Source organism: Diuraphis noxia, unplaced genomic scaffold (assembly GCF_037042655.1).
Source record: "Diuraphis noxia isolate RWA-SAM2 unplaced genomic scaffold, SU_Dnox_SAM2 contig0001, whole genome shotgun sequence".
In the NCBI taxonomy this organism is placed as follows: domain Eukaryota; kingdom Metazoa; phylum Arthropoda; class Insecta; order Hemiptera; family Aphididae; genus Diuraphis; species Diuraphis noxia.
In genome coordinates this window covers 69,990,438-70,003,964 of record NW_028301711.1, presented here as the reverse complement: position 1 = coordinate 70,003,964, position 13,527 = coordinate 69,990,438, and the positions used below count along the sequence as shown (strand labels likewise).

Below are 13,527 nucleotides of genomic sequence, written 5' to 3'. Positions count from 1 at the left end.
GTAATTTAAGTTTATTAAATTTGTATTTTTCTTTATCAATAATAATTGGTACCTATCTATATTAATTGTTAGATATTAAAGTACCAGCTTCAATTGGATGGCCTAAGCACACAGTATTCACACAAAATCAAGAAACAGAGTTGGTTCTTTATACAAAACAGTCATCAAGAATATATTTTGGACTTTCTGGAACAGATCTCAGAAGTTTGGCTTTTCAATTTGGAAAGGCAAATAATGTTAAAATGCCTGATAATTGGTACAATAACTGTAGTGCTGGTGAGGATTGGTTATATTGTTTTTTAAAACGAAATAAAGATTTGTCATTAAGAATACCTCAAGCAACAAATTTAAGTAGAGCAACTAGCTTTAATAAACATAATGTCAAATCATTTTTTGAAAATTTATGTAAACTATATGATCGTTTTAGATTTGAACCACATAATATTTATAATGTTGATGAAACTGGAGTTACAACTGTCCACAGGCCATCTAAAATTTTAGCTGTTAAAGGAACTAAACAAGTTGGAGCTATAACATCTGGGGAAAGAGGAACACTTGTAACCGTAGCATTAGCTGTCAGTGCTATAGGTAATACAGTGCCTCCTATGTTTCTTTTTCCTCGAAAAAAAATGAAACCATGGTTTTTAACAAATAGTCCAGTTGGGTCTATAGGAAATGCCAATTCATCAGGTTGGATGACAGGTGATGGTTTTCTAATATTTATTAAACATTTTTGTAAAAATGTAAAGCCATCCATTGATCAACCTATTTTTTTACTTTTGGATAATCATGAGTCTCATTTAAATACTGAAGTACTCAAATTTTGTAAATTAAATGGTGTTGTACTATTATCATTCCCCCCACATTGTTCGCATAAATTACAACCATTCGACAGATCTGTGTTTAGATCTTTTAAAACAGCCATACATAAATTTAGTGATTCATGGATGAGAAATAATCATGGTAGACCAATGTCAATCTATGATATTCCATTTATTGTTAAACAGGCATTACCCATGGCTGCAACTATGACTAATATTCAATCTGGGTTTAAAGTATCTGGTATATGGCCTTATAACCTAGATATATTCACTGATGAAGAATTTCTACCTAGTTATATTACTGATCGACCACAAGAAACAAATAATTTAAATACTATCACTGCTGATGAAACTAATCAAAATAATATTAATGAACTACCAATTCAAAGTCCTTCCACTTCACAAGTACAAACCATGCACACTCATCAAACATATGATAATTATGTATCGCCAGAACAAATAAGACTATTCCCAAAAGCTGGTGTCCGTACAACAAACAGTAAAATTCAAAGAAGAAAAAGAAAATCTACTATTCTCACAGATACCCCTGAAAAAGAAAAAATCCAAAAAGAACATAATGCTAGAGAAGAAAAAAAAACAAGGTCAAACCAATAAAAGTATGCAAAATATTAAAATTTGATAAACGAGATGACTCAGAGAATGAAACATTTTGTCTGATGTGTAATGGGCCATATTCTCAATCAAGAGCTTCGGAAAAAGATTGGATTCAGTGTTTACCATGTAAACTTTGGGCACATGTAAAGTGTACAACTAAAAAAAATCTATTAACTTTTACATGTGCAATGTGCTTAACAGACTAATTTTTACTTTTAAGAATAGCAATAACTTTTAAGTTTTAATTTGAATTAATTACAGTTTCTATTTAGGTTGTATTTGTTTTTTAATAATTTGTTAATTAAATTACTTATTTTTAATTATTAAGTTTAAAAAGAAATTTTTATTTTAAAACAGCTATATTATAACATATGGTTTAATTTTATATTAATGAATTTTGTTTGTTTTTTATTGTTATTAAATATTATATTAGTTATGACAAACTATTAAAGTCATTAAATATATTTATTATGCTCAAGAGGAAGCTAACTTTTAAATTTTTTTCTCAAATTGTATCTTATTAGGTATAAAGTTATATTATGTTCTATTGTTATGTTTATGTTATTTTTTGAAATGTTTTTTTCTGTTATACTTGCTCTTATTAAATATATTGTATTAAGTATTAACTTAAAGTACTTCACATTTTTAAATAAGTTTAAAGTAACTAACCAATAATTAAATTTTAAAATTATTAATTAATTATCAATTAAGTTATTAAAAATTGTGTTCACCAAACATAGTATCAAAAAAAAAAAAAAAAATTCTAAGTGTGATTGTTATTTTAATTTTTGGAACTATTTTCCTGTTAAATATTTGCATAACACTATGTATGCATTGTACATTTTAGCTAGATATTCATCTTCAATATGGACTTACTTAGTATCTAATATAATTACTGTTTGGACAAGTCTAGTAAGGTTTATCATTACTTATATAATATATAAAAATGTTTATTGAGTAACTTGTATCATTTAACCCCAGCAATTGTAACACATTGCCCCATCCTGGGGTAATGTGATACAAATTATTTTTTTTTTTTTTAAATGTATTTTTTACTTCCAAGTATATATTTTTTTCACTGGTTATCATAATCATATCAATCATTACATGTGTATCAAATTGATTTGCTATATCAGTTTTGTGTAAAATATGAAAAAACCAAAAGTGTATCATATAGCCCCATGCTCCCCTACAGTTGCTGTAGCATTCTTTACTTTAAATAAATTTTATAACTGTAGCCAAAGGTATTTAGAAAAACAGTTGACTTTAAGTAAAGATGTGTGTTTAATATAAATAATTAACATAATCATATTAATATTATAAATATAATTTAATAATCTATATGTTGACGCCGAAGAACAATATAAATTATAAATATTACCGGTCGCGGAGGACAGCTGGTCACACACACACACACACATAATTATTACCGTTATAATTATTGTTTTATTTTTGTATGTTTTAAATTGTGTCCCGTGTGAATTATATAACCATTATATAATATATAGATAATCGCCGCTATCGGCTGCGCAAATATTATTAGCACGGCCGCCGTCGCCGTGACTTTTTTGTCTCGTCTTATTCAAAGGTTGTTTGCCATTATTGTTTTTTTTTATATATTATATTCGGTGTTTCCGAATTGCGTGCGAATATCATTATTTAGGATGAATTGCGTGCGCGATTTTCTCGTGACAGGACCGAGTTGCGTGCGCGGTTTTCTCGCGACACAACCGAATTGCGTGCCGTAGATTTTTTTAAATTTACCAATTTTTAGTGCATATTTTTTTATAAGTTTATATTTTTACGAATTTAAAAAATTATAATCAATAATACATTTTGTGTTTATACATTAAAATAATATAAAAAATTGTTAAGTCGAAAAATATTAGCAAACAAATACATATACAAATGATTTAAAAATATAAGTATAAAAATAATATAAAAATTAAAAATTAAACTGGCAAATTTTTGTATGCCAAAATTTCTACAAACTCCAAACGGGTTATAACTTGATCTTTATACTGACGCATAATTTCATGAATATAATTTTCCTTTTCCACAGTCATCCGTCGTTTATGTGTTTGATTTGAGCAACGCATTTTGATGTAAATGTCAGCTTGTACATTTTTTAAAACTTCTAAAAATTGAAAAATATTTGGATACGAAGAGTAGAACATACTATTGAGTTTCGAATGAAACGCTTCACAAGCATTAGTAGTACGCATTAAACTGTTAGAAAACTCCGCCCATATTGATGGTGGAAATTTACTGCTTTGTAAAATGTAATTTTTTTCAAAAAAGTCACAAAAAGCATTTAATTGCTGATTATTTGGTTTTATAGTCATAAGATCTTCAGAAAAACATTTTTGAACTTCCTCAGGTTCTAAAAAGGATAATCCAAAGCATACTTTTAAAAAATGGCCAATTTCTGATTTCTTTTTAAAGTTCTTACTTAGGCCAAGTGATTGGATTTTTCTCCACATAGTCTGGCCCAAGTGAAAGCGACAGCCTTTACGAACTACTTCGGGAAAAATCTTTGAAATTGCCAAGTGAATAGCTTGTTCAAAATCAGCGTAAATTATACGTGGTGTAAAAGTCAAATTTAATTCACCAATTTTATCTAACAAATCAGAAAATGCATCTTCATATATTTTTGTAGTTTTACCCGTTAATAAAAAAAATACTAGCGGGGTATAATTTGAATTTTTAGCTCCATGAATAATAAATAATTGATAAAATGGTTTCGGACAACTTTTAAACGTACCATCAATATATAAAACGGCACATTCAGTTAAATATTTCAAATTAGTTTGTGTTGAAAATGCTATTATATTTTTTTCTGAATTATTAATTAACAAAAATAATTCATCTCGATTTGTTTTGATTTCGCCTAAATTTGTTAGAGCCAAATGTAGTTCATCTAAATTTGTAGGCAACTTTGGAATCATACTTGAACGTGCATAGTGAATATTTTTTCTAATACGCATCGTGTCTGTAGTAGTTAGACTACTTATATCTCCTTCACGTAATTCTCGGTGTAAAATCTTACATGGCTTTTCAAACGGATCCTCCAAAGCTTTACGTTTCAATTTATTACTTACTTTTTACCGAGTTAAAATATTGACATCGTCTTTTTCGTGGTCGTGATTTAAAACACTAAAAATAATTTCACTATTTTCATTTAATTTAAAAAATGATTTACACATACGTTTTGTGCATGCCCATCTTTGAATATTATTATTTAAATATTTGTTAAAATGAAATTTATAGCCATCAATTAAGTATAATTTTTTATTTTTCTCGCTAAACATAACACTAATTTCCATTTTGACGTTTTGACGTTTTGATCGTCAGATCGCTAACTATTAACTGATTGTCGAAAATTATAAATTGTATATATATTGTTACATACTTATCAACTTATGATCATTTCTAATCGCTATTCACTAATCTAATCTCATTCCTCGGAGAAAACCCATATAACTATCGAATTTTATTATATTTACTACAGTACAAACTCAAATGATCGGCAAAAACCGGTCGTCTATATATTCAAACTTTTACGCGTGCAATTCGAATCTGTCACGAAAAATACGCGCACGCAATTCGAACCTGTTCCGAAAAATACGCGCACGCAATTCGGTTGTCAACCAACATCGTTTTTTTTTTTGGCACGCAATTCGGATGCAGCCATTATATTGTCGTGTCAGAAGGGCCTTACCCTATAATTATTGTTTTCTTGGTGCTAATTACTAAAGACATCATATATTTATATTATCTTACTATTGTAAGCCATAAAGGCCAAATATTATTATATTATTGTTATCATCACTGTATATATTATTGGCATTTATTGCTTTTATTATTATTAAGCTGAGAATTATATAGGTACCGGTAACAGCTGGCCAGCAGTGCACCGACAACTTGTGAGTTTTATTTTTATTATTACATGTTTACTATATTGTGTCGTGCCAGAAGGGCCGCGTATTATTTTTATATTACAATTTTTCTATATAAGCTTACAGCTCTGATAGCTACCTAATTTATATATTTATTCTGTTTGGTCATAAGGGCCGTGCATCTATGTAACAGATTTTAATTATTATACTTATTTTTATATTGTTGGACCAGAAGGGTCACATTATTTACATTTGATGACAGCTTAAATAGCTGGTCAATTTATATATATTTAGTTGAGCCAAAAGGGCTATATAGGTATATATTATTATTTATTATCATATTCCATTGTGCCATAAGGGCTATACATATTTATTATACTTATTTAATTGTTAAGCCAGAATTATTTTTACACGAGCATCAGCTCTGATAGCTGTGCTTATCACTATTTGTTTTGGTTCGTGCCATAAGGGCCAAGCATATACCTTTACTCTATTGGGCCAGAAGGGCCGATTCATTATATTTGTATTGTCAACCACAAGGGCTGCACATTTGCATTACTATATTTATATTACTTAGCCATAAGGGCCGTGATTTATTAATATTATATTTTTTATACATTTGTGTTGCTGTGATTTTATTATATATTTGTGCAATTATTATTATTGTGTATTATACAGCAACAGCAACTTATTACTAGAAACTTTGTTACCATTTATTATTATTTGTTTTATTGTACACACCCACATACATACACACATTCATACACAAATACACACAATTCACAACACGCATTACGTAGCTCGACAGTATTTGCCCGGCAATCCCGACCACTGCTGTTCGAGCTATTACACCACTACACACCCAGCTAGTCCTCGCATATTTAAGACCTAGGTGTTAGTGGTGAACAACAAAGGTGTCCGGAGTGCGCGTATTAACATTATATGCTTCCGGCCCTAACACTATATGTTCATTATTCATAAATTTGAATTTTTATTATAAATTCTGAAATTATATATCAAATTAACACTAAAAGACTAAATGCATATGATTTTAAAATTATTAATCATTACAATCCTTTAAATTTAATGGACATTCAAAATAGTATTCATGAACTCAATAATATCAATATTAAAAAATAATACAAAATGTCTTGGAATCAATGTAATTGAAGCTAACGGTCGTTGGTGGCATTCTAAATGTAAAAATGTTATTTTTTAAATCCATATAATGAAAATGGAAACTTTTTTTGTTTAGTGAAGCCTAACCGCATCTAATAAAAACCATAAGAAATCGTTTACATGATAAAAAGCAGTTAAAAGTAATAGTCATATTCAAAAGTTAAATTGTATGTTATATTTGTTTTAATTATTGTACATACAGATATTTTAGATTCATCATTCAAAATCTTTTATAAAATGGAAGTACTATTAATTGTTTAAAATTGAGAAAATCAATTTGGGAAAAGTCTGTCCTAAAATAACAAAAAACCGTGTGATTTTATCTAATATCACTAAAATTAAAGTTAAGTATACTACTCAGGTAAATTATAATAACTCTCTACTTACAAATTTAATAAATATAGCAATATATACATTTTTTGATTCTAAAATGTTAAGTATTTATTATATTATACACAATTATTATAATAAAACAAGAATAATGCCAAAATTTATTAGAAATAAAATAACTATACCATTTATTTCCAGTAACTCAGTCAGGGGCGGACTGGGTGAATATTTCAGGCCGGGAATTTTTTTTGCCAGGCCAAAAATTAATAGAGGACCAACGATTTGGCCATAAGTATGCAAAAAAAAAAATAATAATAATGATAAAAAACCTTTATTACTTTAAAAATATTTCCAACATTTTATGTAGGTACCTAATATTATATATGATATTTTTTTTATAGATACCTATAGACGATATGGTGTACACATTCGAATATAATACATTTATATTAAAATTAAGTCTTAAAGTAATTCCTTTTTTATATAATTAGGTTTTTTTTCATAACTTCACTAGTTTCCCCGATTCTGTCGATTAAAATATCGTCATCTATAGAAGCTAATGTTCGCTTCTCCACGGACATCAACATAAACCATAGACGTAAATAGGGGGGGGGGGGCTTGGGTGGGCTTAGCCCACCCTTTAGCCTCTCAAGCCCGTCTAATATGAAATATGAATTGAAAACAAGCAAATTATTGAAATACTTGAAATAATACATTTTTGTTTACATAAATCGCAATAGAACACAATCATGTGTGATATGAAAAAAAATGATAATAGATATCGAATATTGCGATAATAGTGTGAAACAAGTTACGGCTGCAGTTTGTGCAACAGTTAAAGCTAGTAGGACGGGTGTAATACAACTATTACAACTATTACCAGTGATTTAAGTAAAATAATTTTATAAATAGAAATGTGACGGATTTTCCTTGTTCTGAATAATTTAAGATGATTTTTCAATATTTCTTATTTGTACTGTACTGTCCGTACTACAACTGTGTTAGTGTGTTCTTTTCTTTTTTCATTTGCATTTTACATCCATGCTCTATTTAAAGTGTATAAGTATAAGTGACAATTAGTGTATTACCATCTCATTTAATAATTCATTTAGTGATTGAGAAGTGTAATTGGTGTATTTTATTGTTTTTATAATTACATTATAATTAGTTTGATTTACGAAATAAATTTACAATTTATTTTACGGTCATTATGTTTAGTATATTTAATAATAAAAAACAATATGCCAAAAATAAAAGCAATAATATTGTTAGTAAAATAAATGATAATCACTCTCAAGAACCAAAAAAAAAGTTTTTGGAATCCAATTTGCAAACGGTAATTTTTTTATTTACAATTGAAAAAATATTAAGTGGTACCTATATTATTTAAACATCTCAATTAAATCCTTAACTAGATACAATTGAAGTCAATTTTACCTCAAACAAATGATTCAGATTCAGCTGATGATCCTGATATTTATGATACTAATAATCATGCTGAAATAAATGAATGCGTAATTAAAGACTCAGGACATATAGAACCAAATTCGGTAAAAGATTTAGGTGACTTGAACACAGGCCCTGCACAACCTATTTTGTCAGTAAGTCTAAATAATACTCTTGTAATATTTCTTATTTAATTTTATGTTCTTATTTATAGTTTTTTACTGTTGAATAGCCTTATAACCAACATGTAAAATAAGCAATATTTACTTGACATAAATGTTAATTATGAATTATGTTCATCACTTTTCAGACATATCCTTTGTCAGTGTTTGGTAAACAAAAAAAAAAATTTAAATCAAAATACTACCAAGAGTATAAGTATTATATTATATTATTACAACTTACACGTTACAAGTATAACTATATATAATAATAATATAATAGTTTATAATTTATAAATAAATCACTAAACGAGCTGTACGGCTTATCGCTTATATTATATATTTATTTCTGTATATATATATATCGTACATGTATACAGACTACAGACGGTACATAGTATAAATTGTTTAAACGAAATATAGCTTATGGAGCTAATAATAATAGCTTATCGGACTCTTCTGTGCTTCGTAGTAATATTATAATATTATCGATTAATGTGATACTTAAAATCCAATTTATGCATTATGTTATTATACTTATATGTTTTTTCGTATACTATATTTTTAATTTCTAAAATATTATCAGGCCATTTAATCTATTATTGTAACGGGCCACCGGGAAAACTCCCGGTGTCCCGCCAGGCCAGTCCGCCCCTGAACTCAGTAGCAGTTGGATTACGTTTTTATAGAGAGAGCCTGACATTTTTAAAGATTCAGTCAAAACTGAACTATTCACATTAATGTTAAATTTTTTATCTTTTTGATGCTATGAGTTGAGAATTTCCAAAGGAAGATATCAAACGAAATTCCCATGATTTAGATGTTTTTACTGTCGTACTTATAAAATAATTTTTATTTATGCCTATAATACCAACTAATTTTTTGTTATATGGGTATTAAATGAAGGAAAACAATGTCTTGATTCTTGGGATTCGAATTATGATGATGGTAATAATATTACAGCTGATGAATTTCTTACCCATCATACTGCAGAAGGATTGAGAGTAACAATTCAATATTATATTGATATTACATTATGAAAATGCAATTTTTCTTACGTTTTTGACATCCAAAATGAATCAGGATAATTTAGAGGTATACAATTGCACCCATATTTTAAACTTGATTAATAATAATATAGTTAATAATTATATTTAATTTTGGTTTCAATACCAGAAATTCTTTGACGTTTTAAGGCAAATTGCAGGACCTAATGATTATCCATCGACGCCCATCTTTTTACAGTTATACAGGATATTAAATGTATATTCATTGTTAAAACCTCCTAAAAGTGGAAATTGTAAAGTAGATGAAGGTATAATATTTCTCATGAATTTATTAATGTCTACATAAATGTTATAAATTTGTCCACAGTAAATAAATTATAATATACATTGTACTTATACAACTATTAAAAAAACATTAATATTAGAAACTACTGATTTAAAATAGTGTATAAATGTTACATCAGTAAGAAAAGAAAAAGTTAAAAAATTGATATTTTAATAGAAGGTGATAAAAATCCAGAAGATATTTTTCTTAAGCATGATTATACAAAAAACACTGTTTTTGAATGTGTTATATATTATTTAGGAGGGTAAGATAAGACTTACTAAAATCATTAGGTACTTTTTAAATACATTTTGAACAATGCTTACTTATTTATGTAAATATAGAAAAAATAATATGATAAATATGATAAAAAATATAGGTATTTATGTTCTTTTAAATATTTTTATAAAATAAAATATTAACTTTAAAATTTACAGATACATAGCCAAAAATTTAAGTTAAAATAATAAGTGCACATGTATCGGTAGATTATAAAATAATAATTCAGAAATAAACACTAATAAATCTGAACTTGTTGAAATGAAAACTAGAGGGTTTCTTAAACATGTAGTGATCACGTCGCCTACAGGTGTCAGTAGTCAAGGATGATGTTTGGAAGGTGACTCTTGAGTTAATTTAAACAACGTGGAATTCTTCTTAATTAAATTATTGGATTATATATTTTGACAAAAGTACAAAACATATACATTTATTTAAAACATGAAAGCTGAATTTATTTAAATAATTAAGTATTCTGAAAAACTAGAATAAATTTGGTTTGACTCGAATATTTTCTAAGTTCAATTTAATTGATTTAAAGAACAGACTGGCGTGAAGGTGCTCTGGCTAGTCTGGTCAAGTCGCGTCTGAATACAGGCCGTTTCGGGGTCCCTTATATAGAGCTACCCTCTACTCACCATAGTCTACTTGCTCTTGTCGCTGCTCTCACGGATGTGGTATAGTTATCTAGACTGACGGGAAATGTTACTCGCCCACATACAAGTCAAAAGGTGCATCCCGTGCAGCTGCAGACCTCGATAATTTATATTATTATGAATATTATTATTATGTAAAACTATATATTATGATATTACATTATAACATTGGTTCTTGGAACTTTAGTATTGATGTATAATCCCACACCTTATGTGCCCCTATCAATGATCTTTTATAGTCGTATGACCACATGATTTCGTGTTTCCCTAATATTAAGAATTTCCACGAAATACTGTCTCTCCTACATTTACAAAGTTCGTTGCATCCTTCCCTAGATTGGTGCGGCTGGTACCTAGTTGACTGTGAACTATACAATGCGGGACCGACATACTGAACGGTTGAATCATAATTTGATCAATAAAAACCCTAAATTCTTAGCTTAATGCATTATCCATTTAACTACCTACCGGCTACCGAATAACAGATTTAAACAAATTACAGGGGATGTACAATTTACAACGTTTTAAAGACAGAGACAGCGAATGCGAAGACGACGTCCTTAACCTTAATGATTGGACTTTTATAAATTTACACTTATTATCGATTTCACTACACTCGTTGTGCCTATTCTATATGATTATCTTCCAGGTAGGTATCTGCCGAAAAAAATCTTATATGGCGTGGACATATTATGTGATATTAATATTCGTAGGTATACGTAAGTACCTATATGTTAAATAAACACGTGGAATTTTATTTCAGCAGTAGAAATGAACAATAGGTAACAATAGGAACTCTGATGCGCTCCTACACCTAAGGGACCGTTGTCACGTGAGTGTGATCATTTAATCCCCACTTATACTACACCTTCTCTACCTAGAGTCCTGATATACATAAGTAGGGCCATACCTTGCTCGCATTACGTATTCTGCGCTATACCTTGAAGCATCACAATTTAATTACCTAAGCTACAGTGTTTATACAACTAATTTGTTACTCTTCTACCAGATAAAGCGAGCCATCAAATATAGTCTACACAGTGAATCTTCTCGATAAAGGTATGTTACTATTATTCGCCATAAACAAACTGCTCTTTAAGTTAAATTATCCGTGGCATTTATTAATGTAAAACTAACCCATTATATAAACAATACCTATATTGTATACTTAGTGTAATTATTACAGATAAAACAAGATTGTTATGTTATTAAGCAATGAATAATTATATTATATATCATATAATACAATACAATACAATAAAATAAAATACAATTATAGTAATATAATATTATTTAATTATTTATTGCTAAATAACATAGCAATCTTGATTCAAATATAATACTAACACAAAGTACACATATAGCCATATAGGCAATGTCCATATAATGTGTTTTCGTCAAATGTATTCACTATCTGGACGATTTTCACTATTTTGGATATTCCATTTCATGAAACAAGTGATTTTACTATGTGGATGTGACATATACAATATACACATGAATGATTTACATAACCCATCTCATTGAAAATATCTGTGTACACCACTATTGCTACATACATCAATTTTTAGAACTGTATTTAAATTGTGTTAAAAGTATAATATAATAGTATATCAATTGATCTTCATTAAAAATATTGATTAAATAATGAACAAGAGCAATACATACTAATATTATTTTTTTTTTATTGAATAAGCAATTTAATTCATTTTTTTGTTTTGTTTATAATAGGTATATATTCCACAGTATATGTTGAATGTTTCAGATAATCATGAAGGTTTTATTTTTTATTACAATAATGTTAGTTTGTGCTAATGCAGTTTTGGGGTTGCCTATTATCAACAACAAAACCTACTGGGAAAAACCAGTGCAATTCTGTGGTGGAAAATTGGCTATTGAAATGTCAATAATTTGCAATGGGCGTTATAATGAAGATAAAGGTAAATATAATTACTCTATAGTATATAATTATCAATGATAACTAGTATTATTCATTGGACGAATCTCGGCTATAAACCCCATCTTAGTTATTATTAACTCGAAACTGTAAAATATTGCTTTTTTTAACATTCATATTATATTGTGAGGTAATATTGTAAAAGTAAATTTTTATTGTTCTAACCTAATAGTTAATTACACAAACCTGATTTTCATGTATTACGTTAATTTGAGAGATAATTTTGCACAATATCATTTGGTGTAACTATCAAAACATACACTTGATACTTTTGTTCAAGTATTAGGATTTCAACAGAGTATCATTCACTGTAAAATAAAATCTGAATCCAGTCTCATTTTTTTACTCAATTAAAAAAAAATTAAAACTAAAATGGAAAATGTATAAGTAAACTTAAACAAATAATGGAAAATTAGTATTTGATTTTGAATACAGATACTTCAAGAGAATGTTCAAAATATTTTGTTCTAGTACCCTTTAAAAAATATTTGAATACCTTTACCCAAGTACTTTATACGACGCTCAGGAAGTTTAATTTCATAATGATTGAATTAGCTTTAGAAACTTTTTTGAAATACTTTTTGTTATTTTATTGAAAAGGGCAGAGTAATAAGTACGAAGACAAATAAGTTGTTTACTTATTAATATATACCTACATGATTTATTTATAGGCTTTAGAAATGAAATATTTATTTATTTTAATGGGTGATTTAAAAAGTCCATCTTTTATTGTAATTTCAATTTTTTTTTATCTCAAATTTTAACTATCAAAATGATTTGAATATATATTAGAATTATACAAGTAATATTACCTACTATTTAATCATACTATTATAATACTACGCTATAATC

General features: G+C 27.9%; 1 protein-coding gene across 1 annotated transcript; it reads left to right on the top strand.

Annotated features, from left to right (window-relative positions):
• The first annotated feature begins 8,054 nt into the window (after window positions 1–8,054).
• LOC149061501 (uncharacterized) lies at window positions 8,055–8,484 on the top strand. Its single transcript, XM_089216868.1, has 2 exons — window positions 8,055–8,180; window positions 8,260–8,484. The coding sequence occupies exons 1-2, from the start codon at window positions 8,055–8,057 to the stop codon at window positions 8,482–8,484; spliced, it is 351 nt and encodes a 116-aa protein (XP_089072994.1).
• Window positions 8,485–13,527: the final 5,043 nt, after the last annotated feature.